The 22,648-nt window shown below is 40.1% G+C and overlaps 2 protein-coding genes across 2 annotated transcripts; both read right to left on the bottom strand.

Moving 5' to 3' along the window:
- LOC114080701 (cationic trypsin-3-like) lies at positions 1–3,187 on the bottom strand. The gene is made up of 5 exons (XM_071607342.1): positions 3,148–3,187; positions 2,324–2,480; positions 1,359–1,612; positions 696–832; positions 1–150 (listed from the first exon to the last, which is right to left on the bottom strand). Exons 1-5 carry the CDS (start codon positions 3,185–3,187, stop codon positions 1–3), a joined length of 738 nt encoding a protein of 245 aa, XP_071463443.1.
- Positions 3,188–10,228: 7,041 nt separating this feature from the next.
- LOC114080691 (cationic trypsin-3-like) lies at positions 10,229–11,724 on the bottom strand. Its single transcript, XM_027922282.2, has 3 exons — positions 11,595–11,724; positions 10,909–11,045; positions 10,229–10,378 (listed from the first exon to the last, which is right to left on the bottom strand). The coding sequence occupies exons 1-3, from the start codon at positions 11,722–11,724 to the stop codon at positions 10,229–10,231; spliced, it is 417 nt and encodes a 138-aa protein (XP_027778083.2).
- Between the last annotated feature and the right edge of the window lie 10,924 nt (positions 11,725–22,648).

The raw sequence follows: 22,648 nt of genomic DNA, 5'->3' as shown, positions 1-22,648 counted from the left end.
TTAGTTGGCAGCAATGGTCTCTTGAATCCAGTCCAGGTAGTTGCAGACCTTGGTGTAGACACCGGGTTTGCCTTTCAGAGCATAGCCCAAGCCCCAGGACACAATACCCTGGAGCTCACCATTGCAGACCACGGGGCCACCAGAGTCACCCTGGGCAAGAGGGAAAAGACAGTCAGAGCTCTTGTTCATGCCCAGAGGCAACAATGGGCTCCAAAACATTTCTCCATGATCCAGGTGGTATACTTTTATCCAACCCCTAATATTCTATATGATATACCTTTTCTCCTCCTGAAAATGTAACCCTCAATCTCCTCCTATATCCCTATTATTCTTCCTCTTTACCCATAGCCCCTCCTCTTTCCTAGGTAGCACCATAGGGCCAAGAAATCTTGAGGACTGTACAGATCAAATGTGGTGCCACTTGTCCTGCTCCTCTTACAAGGGTTGCATTCCACCATGTGCCTCCTCAGAAGGGCACTTTGATGACCTGTTTGCACACCAGTTTCTAGGTATCAGTTTTACCCTCTTTTACTCCACTCATCATTACCACAAGAAAACTGTAATTTATCTCAAAGCTGTTGTTCCCGTCTCACAAATCGTCCCATGGACTCCACAGTCCTCTGAGTTTCAGAGTAGGAGAAACATGGTGGAGAAGAGAGACTGATCTGGATGAAGCAGGAGCATGAGAAACTCACCTGGCAAGAGTCCTTTCCCCCCTCCAGGAAGCCCAGGCAGAACATGTTGTTAGTGACCTTGCCTGGGCAGGAATTGTGGCAAGCAGTGTCAGAGAGCACAGGAGCGTCCAGACACTGCAGGAGGGAAGGATATTTGACTGTGGAAAGCAAGAGTGAAAATGGACAATTATTCACAGGGTTCCCTGATTCCATTCTATTTCCTCTCTTTCACAGTATTACTCTTCAGTGTTCCAAGAAGCCAGTGATATGTATTACGCGTGAACATTTACATAGGTTGTCCACAAAGTTCTAATCAAGTGTTTCTTTCTTTGACAGGAGCATCACTGGCCACAAATGTCAAGTACAGAGACTGTTTTCTGGAGGAGGTGTATATTTTAGGCAGTAAGAAATTATGAATGCCTCTGTTTTTTTGTATCTTTTTTTTTTAATCTCTGCACCATTCTAATCATGATTTAAATGAATACCTTGAATTTTTTGTTATCAAGTATTCTTTCTTCATCTTCTCCATGTTCTCAAGAAAGAAGTTTTACAGATTTCGTTTAGCATCATATAGAAGTACCTACATCCAAAGCTATCCTTGGACAACCTTGCCTTGAGTGAAGATTTAGACTAACTGACCCTCCAGTGACTCAAGCCTGGTGCTTGTTTCCAGTTATCATTTACCTCCAAAGCTCAGGGTGTTGCCCCAGCCAGACAGGAGGCACTGAGTCCCAGTGGATGGACAGGATGTGGGCAGAGAGACTGTAGACACTCGAGCGCTGATGGTGGCGGGGGATGTCAGTTTGATCAGCATGATGTTGTTATTTAAGGTGTCTTCATTAAAGTTGGGGTGCCGGGTGATCTTGGCTGCCTGAATGAACTGCTCATCTCCCTCAAGGATGTCAATGTCATGTTCTCCGAGACGCACTTGGAGTCGGCTGCATTAAACATTACAAGTGTCCTAAGTATCCAATCAGAGCTTCTCCTTCCCCAAATCCCCAATCGTGACCACCAACACAAGAGCATTCTCATGAAGCATTTGTTCACACAGGGTATTGTGCCCTTAAGGCAGCATTGTGGACCACCACACATGCTGCAGGTGAGAGAAGTCCTTACGTCAGTGTCATAGTTTGTACAGACCATGCCGTCCATTGTGTTAAAACAGGAAGGTCTAATAATGGATAACATGACCCCAAGAAAAGAGTTGGATAAGGTAATGGGATTTGTGGCACCTGCCATTTTACCCCCTTTGGCATCACTGAGGGTCACAGAGAGCGGAGGCTGGAGGATTCAAAGACAGCAGGATGTTAAGGAAATAGATTATGTTATGCTTGTCTTTATGCTGTACTAGAATTATAATGCCTCTCATCGCCCCCATGTTGGTTGGCTAAGCTGTGATGGTGAGGTCCATGTCGGACCATGGCACTTTACCAGCCACACTGTCCCCTCCACACTTTTAGTACCATCAGTTAGAAATACACCAGGAAACTGGTCCACAGGAGACCCTCAACCTGTTGTACAAGGTGAGTGGGTCATCAGGCCTCAGAACCTGAATCCTGTATCCATCAAAAATACCTACAGTTATGCTTCATTGGTCAAGGATAAACTCATCTTAGCACTTGGGAATGTGAAATCAGGTCACTTATGACTTGTAGCAGTGAGCTGCAGTCAGCACCCACTGGTCACTGATGAGGGAGCCTCCACATAAATGGTAGCCCACGTTCAGTGACACCTGGTAGGGCAGGGAGTTCTTTGCACAGGTGTAGCCTCCCACAATCTTGTCATCATCAGGAGTGGGGAGAGCAACTGATAATAAAAAAAGTTGGAAACTCACAGTCAAACAGATCCATCCTGCAATTCCTAATCCACCAGGAAGATTTGTTTTAGACTAACCAGAAAAGAGATGACGGAGTTCTCTTTTTCTCACACAATTGGGAGAAAGAAGTTAAAGACTTGTAAAAAAATCCGTATTTGTCTATACTTTAGGTACACCCTACTTGTTCACTATCGTTAAACCTATAAGTTTTCATAAATGCATTAAACATGATGGATTGTGTTTTTATAAATGATCAGCCTCCCCCTCCTCAAACACACAGCTTCACCTAGTGTCACTTTTAAATTCAAGAGAGATCAGTCACTATTCACAATTAGTGTTTGAGCACCGGGGTTGAAGTTATAAAATCATATTACATAAAACTGTTTTTTATGTAAATAGATAGAAATCTTTGCAGTAATATCCCTATTGTGTGTTTGGTCAATAGGATGTTGGTTTTGCATAGTTGTCTCAATTAGATAACATGATAAAAATAAAATCTTCGAGAAGTCAACTGACAATATCCCTAGAACATTGTACTTTGATTCTGCCATTTTTTCCCTTTGGATCTAACTAAACTTTATATTGCGTCATTTTAGATAGTGTCTGTATTTACATATAGGACAGACACCTACAGATTGGTTCATTAGAAAGACTCACCAGCAGCTCCCAGGATGGCAAGGAAGATGAAGGTCTTCATGGTTCCTCGCTAGGTCAGGAGTGGGAATGGGACGAAGGCTTTTCATCCTCAGATATTTATACCTCCAGCTTGTCATTGACACACATGGCCACAGGTGCCAGGAAGTGATTTCACTGGAAACTCACCTATCTAAATTTGGATTCACCTGTGTGAAACATGAAATGTGACTCAGCATCAACGTTAAACAACCTCATTTTTCCAGAAGGTTGTGGGAATTGATAGACCCACCTGGGAGGAACCATTTTCCATAGTAGGAAAATCAATTGGAGTGAAGTCATGGATCAGCGCGCCAGGTTTCCCCATTTTCAGACTAAAATCTTAGGTAATTTGTTGTTTTAAATGTGTACTTTTTCCTAAGGACTTTTTGGTACCCTAAACCCTTCTTCTCTTTCTTCATGCAACAGATCCCCTATGGATGTGACCCATGTATTCTGCCATCTTCCCTCTCTGCTTTCCTTTACTTTACACAACTATTCACATCATATTCTATTTTTTTCTATTTTTGTCAATCAGAATATATATGCTAGTAAGACAGGATTTGCACTGTTCATTTTGATTTAGGACAAAAACAAATAAAAAAGATAGGTAAAAAGGAGAAAAATGGAAGAAAAAAGGAAACTATAACTTTCATTGAAAAGCCTTGCACTAAATTCCTTTCCAAGTCAGTTCTCTCTCCTAGATCTACCACTCTTCAAATTCTGGGGAATGTACCAATCTTCTTTTAGAATCTTAAAGTCTCTGAAAAGTCACCCTCTTGTACTTATTACTCTGTGTAGCACTAACAAGTTCACTAATGCATTTATTTTTAAAGTTGGTCGAACAAAGAAACATACAGAAATCTATAACATAGGTACGTTTTCAGTATTATCTATTAATCACATAGCGTGGAACACACTGACATTAAGATCTTCAGTATAATCAATCAGTATAAACCAGCTTCTGATCACCATACTGATGTCATCTTTACATACCTTCCCATGCCCACCTCTTACAAAATTTCCTTTAAAAAGAGGAATCCAAGATTCAAAAAGGGCATCTTACTCTCAAGATAACCTACATCTTTCCTTGAATGGGTTCTCTATATTTCTCAATAAAATTCTAAGTCTCAATATCTAATGCATACTGGATTTTTTCTATCATGTATGTCAAGGAATGCTGCAATCTAAGTTGAGGTACTACTCACTGGTACATCCTGGCACACTCTCTAGTGAAATATACACTGTTGTATTCTTAGTGCATAGAACACAGCCAGAAGTATCACCAATCCTCGACAAGTATATGAGTAAGTGATTGAATAAATGAATAGAATGCTCTCCTTTACTTCATTGAAGGACATACCATATTTATTTAGTCAGTTGTCTATTAAAGTTATTTACAATATTTCTGATTTTTCAAGGTAGATAAGGAATGCATCAATAAACATACATGATTACTATAGTGGAGGATGTTCTGGCCTTTTTAACCTCTCCTTCTAGTTAAAACATTTATAACAACTTAGTTTACCAAACATAAATAATTAACCCTCCTAAGCCTTGGGTTCAAGTAAACTTGAATCAGAGATATTAAAAAAACAACAACATTGAATATGTACTAAACACATACAGTCTTATTTTTCCCTCATTATTTGCTAATGAAAATAGGATAACATTTGTTTGTATAGCATTTCCATTATATTAGATATCATAAGCAATTTAGAGATGATTTAATGATACAGGAAGATTTTCATAGGTTACTTGCAAATACAACACCATTTTATATCAAGGAATTGAGGATATGCAGATTTTGGTGTCCAGGGGGAGTTTGTGAACCAGCTCTTCATGGTTACCATGGAATCGAGTACCTAGAAATTCATGCTTGTTGAAGAATGAAAAGTCCACCATTTGCTCCAATGCTCTTCCATGTAGCCTAAAGGTAAAGTAAGGCATATAATTTCATTTGATTATTGGTTCAGAGAGTGTTGTGACTGTTTTCTGCAAAGGAGACACTATAAAATATCCTTTGAGAGCTTTGGGGAAAGATGTTTTAAAATAACTTTTGGAATGTCTCTATTCCTTTCTTTTGTTGCAGAGACAAGTGTGAGTGTGTATCTGAGAGCCATTTGTGATCTTGAGGCTTGAAACTTAGGCTATTGCTGAAAGTAATGAAAGCAGAGGGCATAGACAGAAATAAGGTGATGACATTTTTTAAGAGGCTGGATCAAACCATTCTTGAATTACTCCTAATTATAGGCTTCCATTTATGCATTTTAAAAGATCTTATAAGATGAATATTCTTACTACCAAATATCTTGTAAGGGTTATGTTCAGGTTTACACATTTTTTTTTATCTTGATTATCTATTTGAATGGGATGATTACTGAAGGGTTGAGTTGCTATTTAAAAAGGTGCAAAGAATTTACATTATAACAGAAATTCACAAATTGTGAAGAGTTAGTCTTTAATCAAAAGAGACTAAAAATGACAGGAAGATGTATTGAAATGTGCTACTGAATTATATCAAGAACAAATGATCTTCAGCAACTCAGGAGACTGAGGCAAGGGGATCACAAGTTCAAACCTGGCCTCCACAACTCAGTGAATCCCTAAGCAACTTAACAAGTCTCTGCCTCAAAATAAAGAAAAAAGGCTGGGGATGTGGTTCAGTGATTCAGTGCCCCTAAGTTCAATCCCTGGTACAAAAAAAAAAAAAAAACCTGACTGGCATGAGGTGAAATCTTAGAGACGTTTTGATTTGCATTTCTCTAATTACTAGAGATGTTGAACATTTTTTTCGTATATTTGTTGATTGATTATAAATCATCAGTCAGAATGGCAGTTATCAAGAATACAAACAACAATAAGTGTTGGTGCAGATGTGGGGAAAAAGGCACTCTCATACACTGCAGGTGGGACTGCAGATTGGGGCAACCAATCTAGAAAGCAGTATGGAGATTCCTTAGAAATCTTGGAACGGAACCGCCATTTGACCCAACTATCCCACTCATCGGTCTATACCCAAAGAACTTAAAATCAGCATACTATATTAATGCAGCCACACCAATGTTTATAACAGCTCAATTCACAATGGCTAAACTGTGGAAGCAACCTAGAGACCCTTCAATAGATGAATGAATAAAGAAACTGTGGTATAAATACACAGTGGAATATTACTGAGCATTAAATGAGAATAGAATTATGGCATTTTCAGGTAAATGGATAGAGTTGGAGAATATCACACTAAGTGAAGTAAACCAATCCCCCAAAACCAAAGGCCAAGTGTTCTCTCTGCTAAGTAGATTCTGACCCCTAATGGGGGTGGGGGAGGCATGGGAATATTGGAGGAACTCTGATGAAGCAAAGGGGAGAAAGGGGTGAAAAGGGTACATGGGGGCAGGAAAGATGGTGGAATGAGACGGACATCATTACCCTGGGTGCATGTACGACTGCACATATGGTGTGATGCTACATCGTGTACAGAGAAATGAAAACTTTCAGCAATTGTGTACAATTATCAAAGTGTATTCTGCTGTCATATACACGTAATTGGAATAAATGAAGTAATTAATTGAGAAAGAAAAAAATGATCACCTTTATATTAAAATTAATATTACATATTCTATTAAAAATTCTACTTTCTACTCAAGAAGTTATCACATAATAAAATATTTGAAAATTTAACAAAACAAATAAAAAACAAACCTGTTTGCCTTGCCTCTTGTCTCTGTGTGCCTCTGATGAGTCATCTTTAACACCCGACTTCCCTTGTGAGGTCTCTGAACCTCCCCTGTATCTGTGATGGTAAGGTTGTTACCAAAAGTTGGGCCCTTGTCCCTGATGCCATTCCTCATACAAGGTCAAGGCTTTAAGAAGAAAAAGACATTTCATTGCTTTTCCATCAAAGGAGAAGTGCAGGGCATTCCTGTCCTAGAGACTGATTCTGACCATCAGAATAGAGGAATAGAGGGTTTTTAAAGAGATGAGTGAAGGGCTACTATGCCCAGTCAGGGGTCATAACTCATTTGTAGCCTTGAGAGACACCTATTCCTGAGGTCTCCTGGAGCTATCCCCAAGGTCAGAATTGCTTTTTCCCTGTGTTGTGTGTGTGCGATCAAGGACAGAAAACTCAGGCTAGGATGGGAAGAGGGATAATCTTGTTTCTCTCAAGGTTAGAGGGGGTGAAGGAAAAGAGAAAGGGAAAAAAAAAAAACACCCAAACTCATGTCAGCTTTAAAATAAGCTGCAGTGGCGGGCAGCAGGGACATGTTCAAAGCATGAAGTGAAGCCCCTTACAAGGTAGGTGTGGAGTGGTGGGGGTGGGCAAAATGTTTCAGAGACAACAGTGAAACCTTGAACTCATTTGCATAAGGAGAATCCTCCTGTTCAATCTCTGGAGTCACTGGGATCATAGGCGTGCACCACCATACTTAGCATCTTTTCTGTCTTATTTCTTTAGTTTTTGCTGAATTACTTTTAGATATTTGCATGATTTAAATGCTTGTGTGTGTACATACATACACACACAAAAATATATATGTCTATTTAAATAAGTACACTCAGCTCTCTCTTTAATAAGACAGAAAAGACGCTAAGTATGGTGGTGCACGCCTATGATTCCAGTGACTCCAGAGGTTGAACAGGAGGATCACAAGATCTAGGTCAACTTTATCAATTTAGTGAGACCCTGTCTCAACATGAAGAGGACGGGGGATATAGTTCAGTGATAGCGTGTCCCTGGGTTCAATCTCCATGACTGTGAAAGGAAGGAAGAGCAGGAAAAGAAAAAGAAAGAAGTGAGTTGTGACTAAATATTTAAGAGCATTAAATTTCAGAGGATATCAGGTGTGTTCAGGGTATTTCCTGCAGACAAGAGTATTGAATGTCCATCTAAGGGACTTAGACTTCATCCTGGGGAGAGTCATAAGGCTCAGTTGAGAACTTAGAGCTTATCTCTTCAGAGGCTTTCCAGAGTTGCAAAAGGCTAGAAAGTGGGTCATGGTCCCACTCTGTCTTGGTGTTTCTCCCTGGACTCCCCTATCCTGAGATGCCTAGGACAGCTGTATGTTGTGTTCCCCTGAAGTCCACATATTGAGGCCTTCACCTCCGATTTGGTGGTATTAGGAAGTGGAGGCTTGGAGAGGTAATTAGGTTTAGGTGAGATCCAGAGGGTAGAGCCACTGGAAGGGGATTCCTGGGTTTATAGGCAGAGAGGAGACTAGAGCTGGCCTTCTTGGCCATGAGAGGACACAATGACAGGAGGCTGAGGGTGCATAACAAGCCAGGAAGCCAGCCCTCTGCAGACATCAGGCATGCTGGTGTCTTGGCTGTTACTTCCCAGCTCCCAGAACTGCAAGAAACAGTGTGTGCCCTGCACCGACTCTGGAATTGTCACCGCATGTGGAGCTGACACACTGCTCTCTTCTACTGTCCTTGAGGCTGCATTTGCCCCGTTCAGTCCTGCTCCATATACTCCAATGAACTTATGCTCAAAGCTTAGGGAGTCTTTCAATAGATCTGCCTGGGAATCCTGTGTAGAAGTTTGTACTGCAGATCTTCTCTGCATGATCCATGGGAAGATAAAGATTTGGGGGAGAGCAGGAGAGGAAGCAAGGCAGAGTGTGGGGCGTGCGTTCTCAAGCAGGGCGCAAGAGGACATCACACCTCTAGGTTCAAGACCTTTGGGACCACAGGGTAATAATACATCTATTTTCTACAAACCTCCACATTTGTAACTTTCTTTTATCTATAGCTTAAACTGAGCCATGACTTGAGTGGTATTATGGTTTGGAGGTGAGGTGTCCCCCCAAATCATGTGAGAAAGTATGAGAGGGTTCAGAGCAGAAATGATTGGGTTGTGAGAGCCTTAACACAATCAGTGAATTAATCCCCTGATGGGATTAACTGAGTGGTAACTAACTGGAGGTAGGTGGGGTGTGGCTGGAGGAGGTAGGGCATTGGGGGAACAGCTTTGGGCTCTGTATTTGTATATGGCAAGTGGAGATTTCTTTCCCTGAATTTTGATCTTCATGTGAGCTGCTTCCTTCCACCATACTCTTCTGCCATGATATTTTACCTTACCTCCAGCCCCTATGAATGGAACCTACTGTCTATAGACTGAAACCTCTGAAACCGTGAACACCTAAACAATCTTCTCTTCATCTACGGTTGTGTTGGATGGGGCTTTTTGTCATAGCAGTGAAAAGGCTAACTAAAACAAGGGGACTGGTGGTGGGACGGGGGCTCAGATTGTCTCCCAAGGCCATGCCTGTCTGGCATTAATCTTCCAGTTGGAAAACAAGATCTCAGAGAACTGGAACATATATATGCATATATATTCTTGGAAAACACAGAATCTACAAATTTAAAAAATTCAACAGCTAGAGTTTTCCCTTATCATCATAGATTTTCAGAAAATTGAAGAAAAGCAAAAAGAGAACACCTGTCACAGAAGTTGCAAAGCACTTGGGATAATGACTGTGCCCTTTGTTGTAGCTATACAGTGAACTGTCTCAATGAATTTGGGCAATTTATTTTAAGTCTTTGCTTTAGTGTCTGTTGTTATGAACACATAATCTACCCCAAAAGAGGTAGAAACAAATGTTTACTTTAGTCAGATCTTATAAAAAAAAACATTTTTTTTCTGAAATATTCAAAGTACTTTGTCCTTACTTGCAAAAAAAAAAAAAAAATCTGGTGACTTTATCATTACATGCACAATGTCACACACAGATCTGCCATAGAGAAGGTGATGGTACATTCATTAGGTTGAATGAGTGACTAAATAACCTTTCAAATCCTCTCTATCACAGAAAGCTCACCTGTCTATTAATATACATAACTAGTAGCAAGACTCAATGGAATGTTTATAAATACCAACCAAGGGGCATACTTGGACAGACAAGGTATAGAATCAAATGCTTTTATTGAGATGTTTATTTTTTGCACAGAAGGGTTAGCAATGGGATCACTATATTGATCAGAAAGAGACACGAAGATATCTTCTGTGGCTAATATAGAGGGAAAGTAAGTTGATACCAAGGAGTGGATAATGAAGACAGAAAGGTGTTTAGTTGGCAGCAATGGTCTCTTGAATCCAGTCCAGGTAGTTGCAGACCTTGGTGTAGACACCTGGTTTGCCTTTCAGAGCACAGCCCAAGCCCCCGGAGACAATACCCTGAAGCTCACCATTGCAGACCACGGGGCCACCAGAGTCACCCTGGGCAAGAGGGAAAAGACAGTCAGAGCTCTTTTTCATGCCCAGAACATTTCTCCATGATCCAGGTGGTATATTTTTATCCAGTCTCTGATCCCATATGATATACCTTTCTCCTCCTGAAAATGCAACCCTCAATCTCCCCTTATATCCCTATTGTTCTTCCTCCTTCTAATCAGGTGCCCCTCTTCTTTCCTTAGTAGCACCATAGGGCCAAGAAATTTTGAGAACTGTACAGATCTAATGTCGTGCTACTTGTCCTGTCCCTCTTACAAGGGTTCCATTCTACCATATGCCTCCTCAGAAGGGCACTTTGATGACCTGTTTGCACACGAGGTTTTAGGTCTCTTTTTTACCCTGCTTTACTCTACTCCTCATTACCACAGAGAGAAAACTTGTAATTTATCTCAAAGCTGCTGCTCCCCTCTCACAATCAGTCGCATGGACTCCATAGTCCTGTGCGTTTCAGAGAAGGAGAAACATGGTGGAGAAGAGAGACTGATCTGGATGAAGCAGGAGTAGGAGAAATTCACCTGGCAGGAGTCCTTTCCCCGCTCCAGGAAGCCCAGGCAGAACATGTTGTTAGTGACCTTGCCTGGGTAGGCCTTGTGGCAAGCAGTGTCAGAGAGCACAGGAGCATCCAGACACTGCAGGAGGGAAGGATACACTTCTGTGGAATGCAAGAGTGAAAATGGAAGATTAACCCCAGGATTCCCAGGTTCATGTCCATTCTGTCTCCTCTCTTTCATAATATCCCCACTCTTTTCTTTCCACTTTCCAATGCTTGTAATTTCAGGGAAATTTAATTTCTAGAAGATATTCTGAAAAGTTCTAATCAGGTGTTTCTCTGACAGGAGCATCAGCAGCCGAAGACCTCAAAGACAGAGACTGCTTTCTCAAGCAGCTGTATAACTCAGGCTGTACGGAACCCTTTAGCCTCTCTGTTCTAGTTCCCTCCACGGTATCTTGTTATTTGCACATCTCTAATAAGCTTTCAGATAGATACCCTTGATATTTTTTAGAAGGTAATTTTTCTTGGTTTTTTCCAGGATCTCAGGAAAGAAGTCTTATACATTTTAATTAATATATTCTAACATTGCCTCTAGTCAAAACTATCCTCTGTCAACTTTGCCTTGAGTGAAAATTTATAACTGACCCTCAAGGTGTCTTTCACCTCCATGTTCTTAAACCTGGTGTTTGTGTTCCAGGTGACACTTACTGCCACTGCTCACAGTGTTGCCCCAGCCAGACACGAGGCACTGAGTCCCAGCAGATGGACAGGATCTCGGCAGAGAGACAGTAGTCACTCGAGCGCTGATGGTGGCGGGGGATGTCAGTTTGATCAGCATGATGTCGTTATTTAAGGTGTCTTTATCAAAGTTGGGGTGCTGGATGATCTTGGCTGCCTGAATGAACTGCTCATCACCCTCAAGGACGTCAATGTTGTGTTCTCCCAGACCTGTATCCGGCTGGATTCAAGGATTAAATGTTTCATGATGTCCTACTTGAGCTTCTTCCCCTTCCCCTATCCCTCACTTATAGTAGAAGCACAAACTCCATTCTTTTCCACTATTCAGTTACACAGGTAATGGTGCGTGTAAGGTAACAGTGTGTACTGCCAAACAAGGTGAAGCTTATGGAACGTTTTAGGCAAAAATCACTGCACACATAGACTCACTCCCACATCTTCTTAGATTAATAAGGCATAGGAATAGGTACCAAGGAAACAGTCAGTATCAAAAAAGGGGATTGGTGACAGCTGCTATTTCTCTTCCAGTTGGGATCACTGAGCACCATAAGGAGGTGATGCAAGAATCGTAGAGATAGCAGAAAATCAAAGGAGCAGGATGAATTATGCTTTTGTGTAAGGTATTATCGGAAATAGGATGCATTTCATTAGCTATTTTCTTTTCTGGTTAAGCTGTGATGATTAGGGCTGTATACTGATCCATGTTCATTTGCCATTGGTAGGGGTACTTCATCCACCACTCTTTCTCCTCCACTTATTTTTTACCAAAGTTTGGGAAGACATCAGGAACATCTATGGGTTCTGCTCCATTTACAAATCTCTCAATACATTTTATAATTCTTGAATGAATAGTTAGTCTCTTAGGATTTGAATACTTTACTTATTAAGCATAATTCCAGTATATACTGTTTGTGTTTTTGCCCAAGTGAGAGGATAAAATGGACTTAGAATTCAGGAACGTGAATGCAGGTCACTTACCGCAGACAGCACCCACTGGTCACTGATGAGGGAGCCTCCACATAAATGGTAGCCAGCATTCAGTGACACCTGGTAGGGCACCGAATTCTTTGCACAGGTGTAGCCTCCAACGATCTTGTCATCATCATCAGTGGGGAGAGCAACTGACAGAGAGAATTGGGTAACTTCCATTAAACAAATCCATTTTGCATTCCCGACTCCACCATGAAAATTTTGCAGAAGAACCAGGAAAGAGATGAAAATGTTCTCTTGTTTCATAGAATCAGAAAATGGTAGTTTATGGCATTTTTTTTGAAAAGGTATTATTCCATCACTTTAACCTGAACCCCTCTTATATCCCTATGAATAAGCATCTAATTTTTAAATTGTTTAAAATGTTCTATGTTGTGTTTTTACACGTGCACCTTATGTGTCATGCAGAGAGAATCAGGCACCCACACACCCATGAACTCAACAAAAACAGAAGCTCTTTACACAATGAGTGGCTGGCCACCACTAGCAAGGTTTTAAAGAGTCCTTTTTTACAGAATATTGCTCTGTAGCTATACAAACCCACCAGACATTTTGGAGTCCTCTGACTGATGTGTGTTTGTGGTTGACTAATGGAGTGTTGTTCTGTACAGCAGTCTCCATCAGATTTTGTATTATTCTTTCCTTGAATGAAGTGTGAGTTTTGTACTTTTATTCTCTTTATTTCTCTCCTCAATCCTAGCCTAAAATTTTCACTATGTCATGATGAGATTTTAGGATTATAGGATTTTTCTCCTCAACCTTTCCATAGATCCCAATTATCTCTCAAATGTCTGTCCATGCATTCAGCATTGTGAAGTATGGTCCCCTGATTTGACAAGATTTTCTACTGCTCCAGAATTCTGTGACTTTATTACATAACTTCTTTTATTTCCAATATTTGGACATATATTTAATAAAGAAGTGTCCAGGAATGTGTTTAAATGTATTAAATTTATAGCTGTCCAATTTTGGAATCAGCAGCATTAAGTTGTAGTAGTATCTAAATAGAAATTCACATTTGTCTATTTTCCTTCATGAGTGAATGATGATTGATTTTATTCCAGAAAATTTTCATTAGAAAAGTTGTCACAGAAAAAAAACAAGAGGAGTGGGAGGAAAATAGCATGACTCCTTGGGTAAATAACCATCCCTTTGATATTCAGGAGTCTCAGGTTTTCATGTTCACAGCCCACCGAGAAGCACAGAGTAGTCTCAGTTATAAATTCCAAATTCTTACAGATGTCAAGACAACACTTATTTCATGTGGACTATCCTCTCCTTTACTTTCCTTCTTCATAGAATTCACCTGGAAGTTCAGGACAAGTTGGGCTTTTCTAGGTCTTCTGCTCTGAATGTCCCCTGTCACCATGACCTTCCTTGGATTAGTGAGCGCTAATCATCTCTAACCCTGTAGCTTCAACATTTTAAGCTTCTTGGGTACAGAGCCTATATCTAACATCTGTGGTTGTTTCCCTCAGCCCAGCATGCAGATTTACATAGAGGATAGACACCTGCTGATTGGATCATTAGAAAGAATCACCCACAGCTCCCAGGAAAGCAAGGAAATGAAGATCTTCATGGTTGCTACTGTATCAGGACTGGGAATGAGATGAAGGCTTTCCACTGGAGGTATTTAAACCTCCAGTTTGTCCTTGTCACCCATAGCCACAGGAGCCAGAAAAGATTTCACTGGAAACTCATATATCTAAGTTTAGATTAATTCCTCAACACATGCAAAGTGACTCAGCATATGATTTTAACACCCACAATTTTCCACTTTTCCAGAAGTTTATGGGAATAAAATTCCCAGACCCACCAGAAACTCCTCCCCATAATAGGAAGTTTAATAAGGTCACACAGCAAAGCTCCAGGTTTCTACATTCCCAGACAAAAATCTTAGATCCTTGGTTGCTCTGATTGTGAAGTTTTAAGCTAAAAAACGTCTGGAGTTCTGCACCCTTATGTTTAATTTCAAGTGTCTGTTAACAATTATATACCTAGTCTTATGCTAGTCCTCATCTTGTATATCCAAGTTAACTTTTCTATATTGTCAGGAACAACTAGTTGTGCCCCAAAATGGAAAGTAGGTTTAATTTGGAAATATAATAGTAAAAAAGTAAAAGTAGAAGAATGACAATAAGTAGCATTTATCTAGAGTTTGCTGTATGTCAGGGAGAATTTGTTTCATGATATGCGATTTCAGTAACAAACAATCCCCAGAAATACTAAATGGACAACTCTAGAAATAAGTAACTGAAGTTTTAATTAATTTTATTATACTACATTATCATATTTGTTTTATGTTGTTATTAGATATTATCATTGTTGTTGTTGTTTGCGTAGTGCTGGGGATTGAACTCAGGGTCTTGCCTATGCTAAGCAAGTGCCGGTAAGCTATGTCCCCAGCCTTTGTTGTTAATCTTTTACTATGCCCATTTTATTAACTAAACTTTGTCATATGTATATATGTATAAGAAAAAACATTATCCATAGGATTTTGTACTATCTGCAATATCAGGAATCCACTGAGACGTGAACACATTCTGACAGATAAGCCTGGAGTACTGTGTTCTAAGTACTTTGCCTATATTAATACAGTGTTCTCAAAACAACCATAGAAGATACTTCCTATCATCCCACTTCACTGATGTGAAAACTAAGGCAACATGGTTATAGGGGACTGGCCAAAAAAGCACACAGGAAGCACCTGGAAGAATTGGGATTCCCAGACTCTGTGCTCTTTTGATATTACCCAGGTAATATCAAATTCTTGGCAGATGATCATGCAAGTGGACTGTGTGGAGCGTTTCTCACATGACCTGCTCTGTCGAAGAGGGGTCTGTGCATCAACTTGTTTTAGAGTCCATTTCTTCAACTGCCAAACTCACATAATAATAGAGAGTGTGTATGAAAACATATTCTGGAATTGCAAAAAAAAAAAAATGGTTCATGGAGCAGAAATTACCAAACTTAATGGAGAATTACACAAGTAGCCAATGGGAGTCAATGGGAAGGAGAAATAACCTCTAGCTGCATAAAATAGCCAGTTTCTACCCCTATACAATGTTTCTGAAGTTGCCTACCAGGACATTATTTCTGCTAAGGCAAATTATCACTGTTGAAGTTGTTTATGGTTTCTTGTGTTTCCATTTGACTTTGTTGTTGTTGTAGTGGTGGCCTTAAGGACACTGATGGAAATGCACAGTTCCTCCAACCTCCACATTATTAATATTTGGGTACAGATACTATCCAAATACAACTGTATAGCCTACTTAAAAATAAGTTGTAACGACTGACTGTAGTTTAATAGGCAAATTGCATATGTACATATTTGTATATGCATATACATAATCCTTGGACAGTTGTGATAATGTTAAAAGACATGTATGATCAATGGATTTGTTTTGTTGAATGAATTCGTGGCTCAGGGTAAAAGAAGAGAGTAATTAATGGAGGAGAAAATGAATTGTGGTCTGGTGAAAAGAAAAATAGAGAAATGACAGGAATCATTTAAAATATTGCTTCCGGGTAATGTTTCAGAAATCTCAAGGCCAATGTGGGAGAGAAACTGGAGGGAGCAGTCTGAGTACGTTAGAACCAAGGAGCATCTCTAAGACTGAGGATATTTGCCTGTGCCTGTTCAACAGATTGGCATTCTAAATTGAATTTTGAAAGCAAGACTAAAATAATACTAAGACAGTCGATATTTTTATTTTTGAATGATCTTTAAATTACTAGTTACTCTCTGTGAGTTGCTCAGTTTGGCTTTTCCATAAAATAATGAAGTCAATATGATTGGAAGGCAAAATGAAACTTGTTTTGGTCTTATTTTAAAACAATTTCCTTCAAAAAGGGAAATTGGGCATGTGTTGAACTTCATTGCTTTTTCATGGCACAACGGAAACTTGATTATGAAATTTCCCCTGCAAAGTGAAGTAATTATTTCCCAGATGATATACTGATAAGAATAAATAAATGTATTTACATAAGTATCTAAGCTTCTAAGTAGAGATAGTACTTCACTGAAATTTATATAAAATTTCATAACCATGAGGTTGACATTTGAGAATTATTTTCTCCAAGCTTTCAGTAGCAAAAGATAAATACATTTATGTATTCAAATTATTAGTTATAGCAAGTGAAAAACCCAGCCTTCAGTCAGTTACCCATCATCTCAGATTTTTGCCCGTTCACATTCCCTCCTACTTGTACAAAAATGCCACCCCTCACTGGACCATGAATTAGATATTTATTACACTCCATGTGTTTCAGTAATCTCCTCTGACTTTTCCGAGTGGCTCTTTATGCTGAACTCCAATGTGTTTGGGTGGGTCTTTCATACTTTTCTTGGATTTTACTTTAAGCAGAAGGTCTATCTTCACTTTAGTCAGGTCCCCATTCCTTACAGCATTTGCCCCCTGATCAGCATCATATTCTACTTATTTGCAATCTATTTACCAATCAGAACCCATATGTGAGGAAGTCAGGGTTTATAGGTGTTTGTTTCATCATTTTATCCTTACTGCATAAACCAGAACCAGGAATATCACAGACCCTCAGTGTCTGACAAGTAACTGATTGGCTAAATGAATAGAAAACTTAAATTTCCTCCATTGAAGGAAATGCCATGTTTATTTAGTCAATCCTCTGTTAATGTTTATTTGTGTTCTTTCCCTTTTATACCACAGGTAGAGAATTCATCAATAGACATATGTCAGTAGTGGAGACTGTTCATGCTTCTTGGTCTTCTCCTTTTTCTCTTTGTAACTCTCCTAGCTCGATTTAGCTAATCAAACTTACACCAAACAGATCCTCTGAACCCAAGTTTCCGCACACTTGGATTCCAAGAACCATAGATCAAAGATATTTTTAAAATAGGGCACATGTGCACTATTGTTCACTAACTTAATTGTCATTATTTCCTAAGAAATACAGTAAAACAACTTTTTGCGAAGCAATTCTCTTGTATTAGGTACAATAATTAATAGAGAGGTGATCTAAAGATAAGGGGGATATGCACAGGTTATATGTAAGTCGCACCCCATTTCACATAGAGGACTTCAATAGCTCCAGATTTTGATATCTCTGGAGAATCCTATTATCAACTCTTCCTGGTTACCATGAGACCACAGTGCCACCAAGTCATGCTTTCTGCAGAATGAACAACCCACCCCTTGTTCCAATGCTTGGCTATGTAACTTAATTATAAAGATATTGGTACAATTTCACTTGATTACTGGTTCAAGGGTATGTAGTAACTGCTTTCAGATAATGAGATACTTACACAATGTCTCAGCATGCTTCTGGTGGCAAAGATGCTCTGTAATAAGCTTTGGGGAAACAACTTCATCCCTTTCCCTAGATATAGGTGGAAGGGAGAGTGTAGTTGTAAGAGACATTTTGTGACCTCAAAACTTGGTCCTTAGGATAAAGCTCACAATAATGAAAGCAGAGGGCAGAGGCAGAGATAAGGTATGAGATTTTTTTAAGTTGCTGAATCCAACCATCCTTGAGGCCCTCCTACTCCTTGTGCATTTTGATTTTTTTTTAGGTATACAAAGAACTCAAAATATTAAACAATAAGAAAACAAACAACCCGATCAACAAATGGGCCAAGGACCTGAACAGACACTCTCAGAGGAGGACATACAATCAATCAATAAGTACACGAAAAAATGCTCACCATCTGTAGCAGTCAGAGAAATGCAAATTAAAACCACCCTAAGATACCGTCTCACTCCAGTAAGAATGGCAGCCATTATGAAGTCAAACAATAACAAGTGCTGGCGAGGATGTGGGGAAAAGGGTATACTTGTACATTGCTGGTGGGACTGCAAATTGGTGCGGCCAATTTGGAAAACAGTATGGAGATACCTCGGAAAGCTGGGAATGGAACCACCATTTGACCCAGCTATTCCCCTTCTCAGACTATTCCCCAAAGACCTTAAAAGAGCGTATTATAGGGATACAGCTACATAGATATTCATAGCAGCACAATTCGCAATAGCTAGACTGTGGAACCAACCTAGATGCCCTTCAATAGATGAATGGATAAAAAAAAATGTGGCATTTATACACAATGGAGTATTACTCAGCACTAAAAAACGACAAAAATCACAGCATTTGCAGGGAAATTGATGGCATTAGAGCAGATTATGCTAAGTGAAGCTAGCCAATCCCTTAAAAACAAATGCCAAATGTCTTCTTTGATATAAGGAGGGCAACTAAGAACAGAGCAGGGAGGAAGAGCATGAGAAGAAGATCACCATTAAACAGGGACGAGAGGTGGGAGGGAAAGGGAGAGAGAAGGGAAATTGCATGGAAATGGAAGGAGACCCTCATTGTTATACAAAATTACATATAAGAGGATGTGAGGGGAAAGGGGGAAAAAAACAAGGGAGAGAAATGAATTACAGTAGATGGGGTAGAGAGAGTAGATGGGAGGCGGGGAGGGGGGATAGTAGAGGATAGGAAAGGCAGCAGAATACAACAGTCACTAGTATGGTAGTACTAGAAACGTGGATGTGTAACCGATGTGATTCTGCAATCTGTATACGGGGTAAAAATGGGAGTTCATAACCCACTTGAATCAAATGTATGAAAGATGATATGTCAAGAGCTTTGTAATGTTTTGAACAACTAATAATTAAAAAGGGATGACACAATGCTATAAGTCTATGACTAAGTAACAAGGTGGTGTTTTACTGTAGCACAGTCTGGTCTCTGCATGATTTGAAAGGTGAGGAATGGTGGCCACTCTATGACCTTCTGAATTATTATACAATTATTATATTATAAGTTGGAGTTGGTTTGTCAGAGGTCAGATAAATAAAGATTTTATATGTGCAGGCACTAATACAGTTACATGATAAGGAGTCTAAATAGCCAGGAAGTAAGTTGATGCTGCAAAAAGAGGCACCCCCTCCAGTGTGCAAAGATAGCAGAGCATTGGGAGAAAAAGTGGTTGAAGGAGATTCAGCACTTTCAACCCAGTGCTGCGGCTGTGCTGCCTGTTGTCCTACCTCCATCTCTTACCTCAGTCCCAGGTGGCTGCAGATCTTTGCACTAAGAGCAAAGGGTCACTGAGGGTTGGGGATGCTGCTCAGGCTAAAGGAAAAAAAAAATCATGAAAAGCTCTCTGGGCCCTAAAAATATTTTGGCAAGTGGAGGAGGGGGAACCCCTTCCAGCCTGCCTCTGGCTCCAGCAAACTCTCCTCTGCCCTCTAGAACATGGAGGCAGCTGTCAATGAGAGGTAAGGATCTGGGGATAGGAATGGTCTCCCTTTTTAAAACCCAACAGGATACTTCATTGGGGCAGGAAAACACCTGTTGCTAAGGCCAGACAAGACCCACTAGAGCAATACCTCACAGACATAAATGCACAGGTAGACCAACAATCACATGAGAGAAACAACCACACCTGGCAGTGGTTGGAAGACCCATGCCTGAAACACAAAAACCACAGTGTCTTCAGTCAGACTTTGAGGCTCTGGGGCAAAAGTCGGAGTCAAAAGCAGTAGGGACTGCTTCTGCTGGAGCAACAGAGGAGGCTTGCATGCAAACAAAGAGGCGTCACCTCTGTGGGAGCCCAGCTGTGGCTTCCACATCCAGGATCCAGAGACCCCTGGCCCCTGACTATAGCCTGAGGCCACAGCAAGGGAGAAACAAAACTACATATAATCTAGAGAGCTCAATTTACAGGAAAAATGGAATAAAATAAAGCATACCTTTAAAATAAAGATGAGAAGAAGATCACCATTAAACAGGGACGAGAGGTGGGAGGGAAAGGGAGAGAGAAGGGAAATTGCATGGAAATGGAAGGAGACCCTCATTGTTATACAAAATTACATATAATTTTGTAATTAATCAAACCCACCTTCAATGGCATAAGATGTGATCAACTGCTCTGTACATACAGGTAACCCCAGAAATAGGCTGAAATTGAGTCCTTACAGCATTGTATATGGGAGACCCTACCTGGTATCTTGGGGAAGAGGATGAATGTGACTAGAGCAGGAAAAAACTAGATTAAAACTGCAAGACAGTTAAATATGGACTGCTGTGCATGAGTGTGCTTCTTCCAGGTCCCCACCAAGTTTCAAATCCCCTTTCCATTCTTTCCAGAAAAGTCTGGGGGTGGGGGGCAGGGAGACAGCAACAGGTAAAAACCTCCCATTCCAGGAACCTCCTTAATCATCCATTCCCAGAAAGAAGCAGCTTTGAGATGGCATTGCCCATTTTTTCCATAAAAATGGAAGGTACAGATTAATAGAGGGGAAAATGTAACTGGGGACTACTTCACATAAAGGGGTCCACTTCATGATTTGATTGTAAACCTTGATGCTCAACCACTGGCAGCTTACTTTCAAGCTGCCATTTTTATTTTATTTTATTTTTTCATTTTTTAATTTTGTTATCTTCTCCCCCACTTAGCTGCTAGGAAAACGAGATGAACATTCTTCATTTCCTAAGTGGAGTTTTCTGTCCTCCACTTACTACCCACCTGAACAAGAAACTCCAGACCTGGAAATGGGAAACAGCTCTCTTCAGGATAGAGTTCATGAATTCCAACTATTAATAATATCTGGAAAACAGTCCTTGCATTCCCCTGTTTAAACCTCTCTGTTCCCCATGGCAACTAGAGCTGCAGTCTGGGTGGCAGGAGTCCCCCGCCTTACTCCTTTACTGGAAAAGCAATACAACTTTCCTGTTTCTCAAAGCCCTGACCTCATTATTTGATTGATATCAGGGACAGGGACTGAATTTTCGGTATCTCCTTTACCTGGGGCAGTAAGGTGAGTAAATGTGGATTAGTAGAGGTGATAGCAGGGTAGCAGGGAACCTTAAAATCTTGGGATGTTTAGTTAAAGTAGATCGGAAGCCACTTATTTCGACAGAGAGAAGCTTTGTGATAATATGACATGAAAATAAGTCAGTGAAAACTAAGGAAATAAAACAGAAAAGAATACCATGACTGCTTAAAAGCCTGGAAAGCCTATCTGATAGCCACGCCCACCACAAAATGGGGATCAGAGAAATGCAAATCAAAACTACTCTAAGATCATCTCACTCAAGTCAGAATGGCAGTTATTATGAAGACAAACAACAATGAGTATTGGACAGGATGTGGGGAAAAAGGCACACTCATACATTACTGGTGAGACTGCAAGTTGGTACAGCCAATAGGAAAACAGTATGGAGATTCCTTGGAAATCTGGGAATGGAACCACCATTTGACCCAGCTATTCCTCTCCTTGGAAGATACCCAAAGGACTTAAAAACAGCATACTACAGGGACACAGCCACATCAATGTTTATAACAGCACAGTTCACAATAGCTAAACTATGGAGCCAACCTAGATGCCTTTCAGTGGATTAAAAACAAAGTGGCATATATACACAGTGGAATTTTACTCAGCAATAAAAGAGAAAAAAATCATGGCATTTTCAGGTAAATGGATGGCATTGGCGAAGATAACGCTAAGTGAAGTTAGCCGATCCCAAAAAACAAATGCCGAACGTTTTCTCTGATATAAGGAGGCTGATTCATAGTGGGGTAAGGAGGGGAGCATGAGGGGATTAGATGAATTCTAGGTAGGGAAGAGGGGAGGGAGGGAAAGGGAGGAGGTAGGGGATTAGCAAAGATGGTGGAATGTGATGGACATCATTATTCAAAGTACATGTATGAAGACTTGAATTGGGTGTCAACCTACTTTATATACAAAGAGAGATATGAAAAATTGTGGTATATATGTGTAATAAGAACTGTAATGCAAAAAAGTACATGTATAAAGACATGAATTGGCGTGAACATACTTTATATACAAATATATGACAAAATTGTGCTCTATATGTGTAATAAGAATTGGAATGCATTCCAAAGTTGTATATTAAAAAAATAAAATCAAATAAATAAAGCCTTGAAAAAAAGGCTGATGATATTTCCCTTCAACCCAGAGACAGCTGTGTGGCCATATTAAGAACTCAGGACAAACCAGGAAGCCAGTCTTCCAGGGGCATCAGGCCTGCTGGTG

The sequence above is a fragment of the Marmota flaviventris genome, chromosome 1, assembly GCF_047511675.1.
Source record: "Marmota flaviventris isolate mMarFla1 chromosome 1, mMarFla1.hap1, whole genome shotgun sequence".
Lineage (NCBI taxonomy): Eukaryota > Metazoa > Chordata > Mammalia > Rodentia > Sciuridae > Marmota > Marmota flaviventris.
Note: the sequence above shows the minus strand (reverse complement) of the source record. Positions and strands in the feature narration are given on the sequence as shown.

Bases quoted from the DNA above. Each gene is read 5' to 3' on its own strand.
- LOC114080701 (XM_071607342.1), bottom strand. From the start codon at position 3,187: ATGAAGACCTTCATCTTCCTTGCCATCCTGGGAGCTGCTG. The intron at 833-1,358 runs GTAAATGATAAC...TGCTTTCCACAG, and splicing joins CAACACCCTGAGCTTTGGAG to TCAAATATCCTTCCCTCCTG. The intron at 151-695 runs GTGAGTTTCTCA...CCTCTTGCCCAG, and splicing joins GGGGAAAGGACTCTTGCCAG to GGTGACTCTGGTGGCCCCGT.
- LOC114080691 (XM_027922282.2), bottom strand. From the start codon at position 11,724: ATGCTGATCAAACTGACATCCCCCGCCACCATCAGCGCTCGAGTGACT. The intron at 11,046-11,594 runs GTAAGTGTCACC...TGCATTCCACAG, and splicing joins CAACACTGTGAGCAGTGGCA to AAGTGTATCCTTCCCTCCTG. The intron at 10,379-10,908 runs GTGAATTTCTCC...CCTCTTGCCCAG, and splicing joins GGGGAAAGGACTCCTGCCAG to GGTGACTCTGGTGGCCCCGT.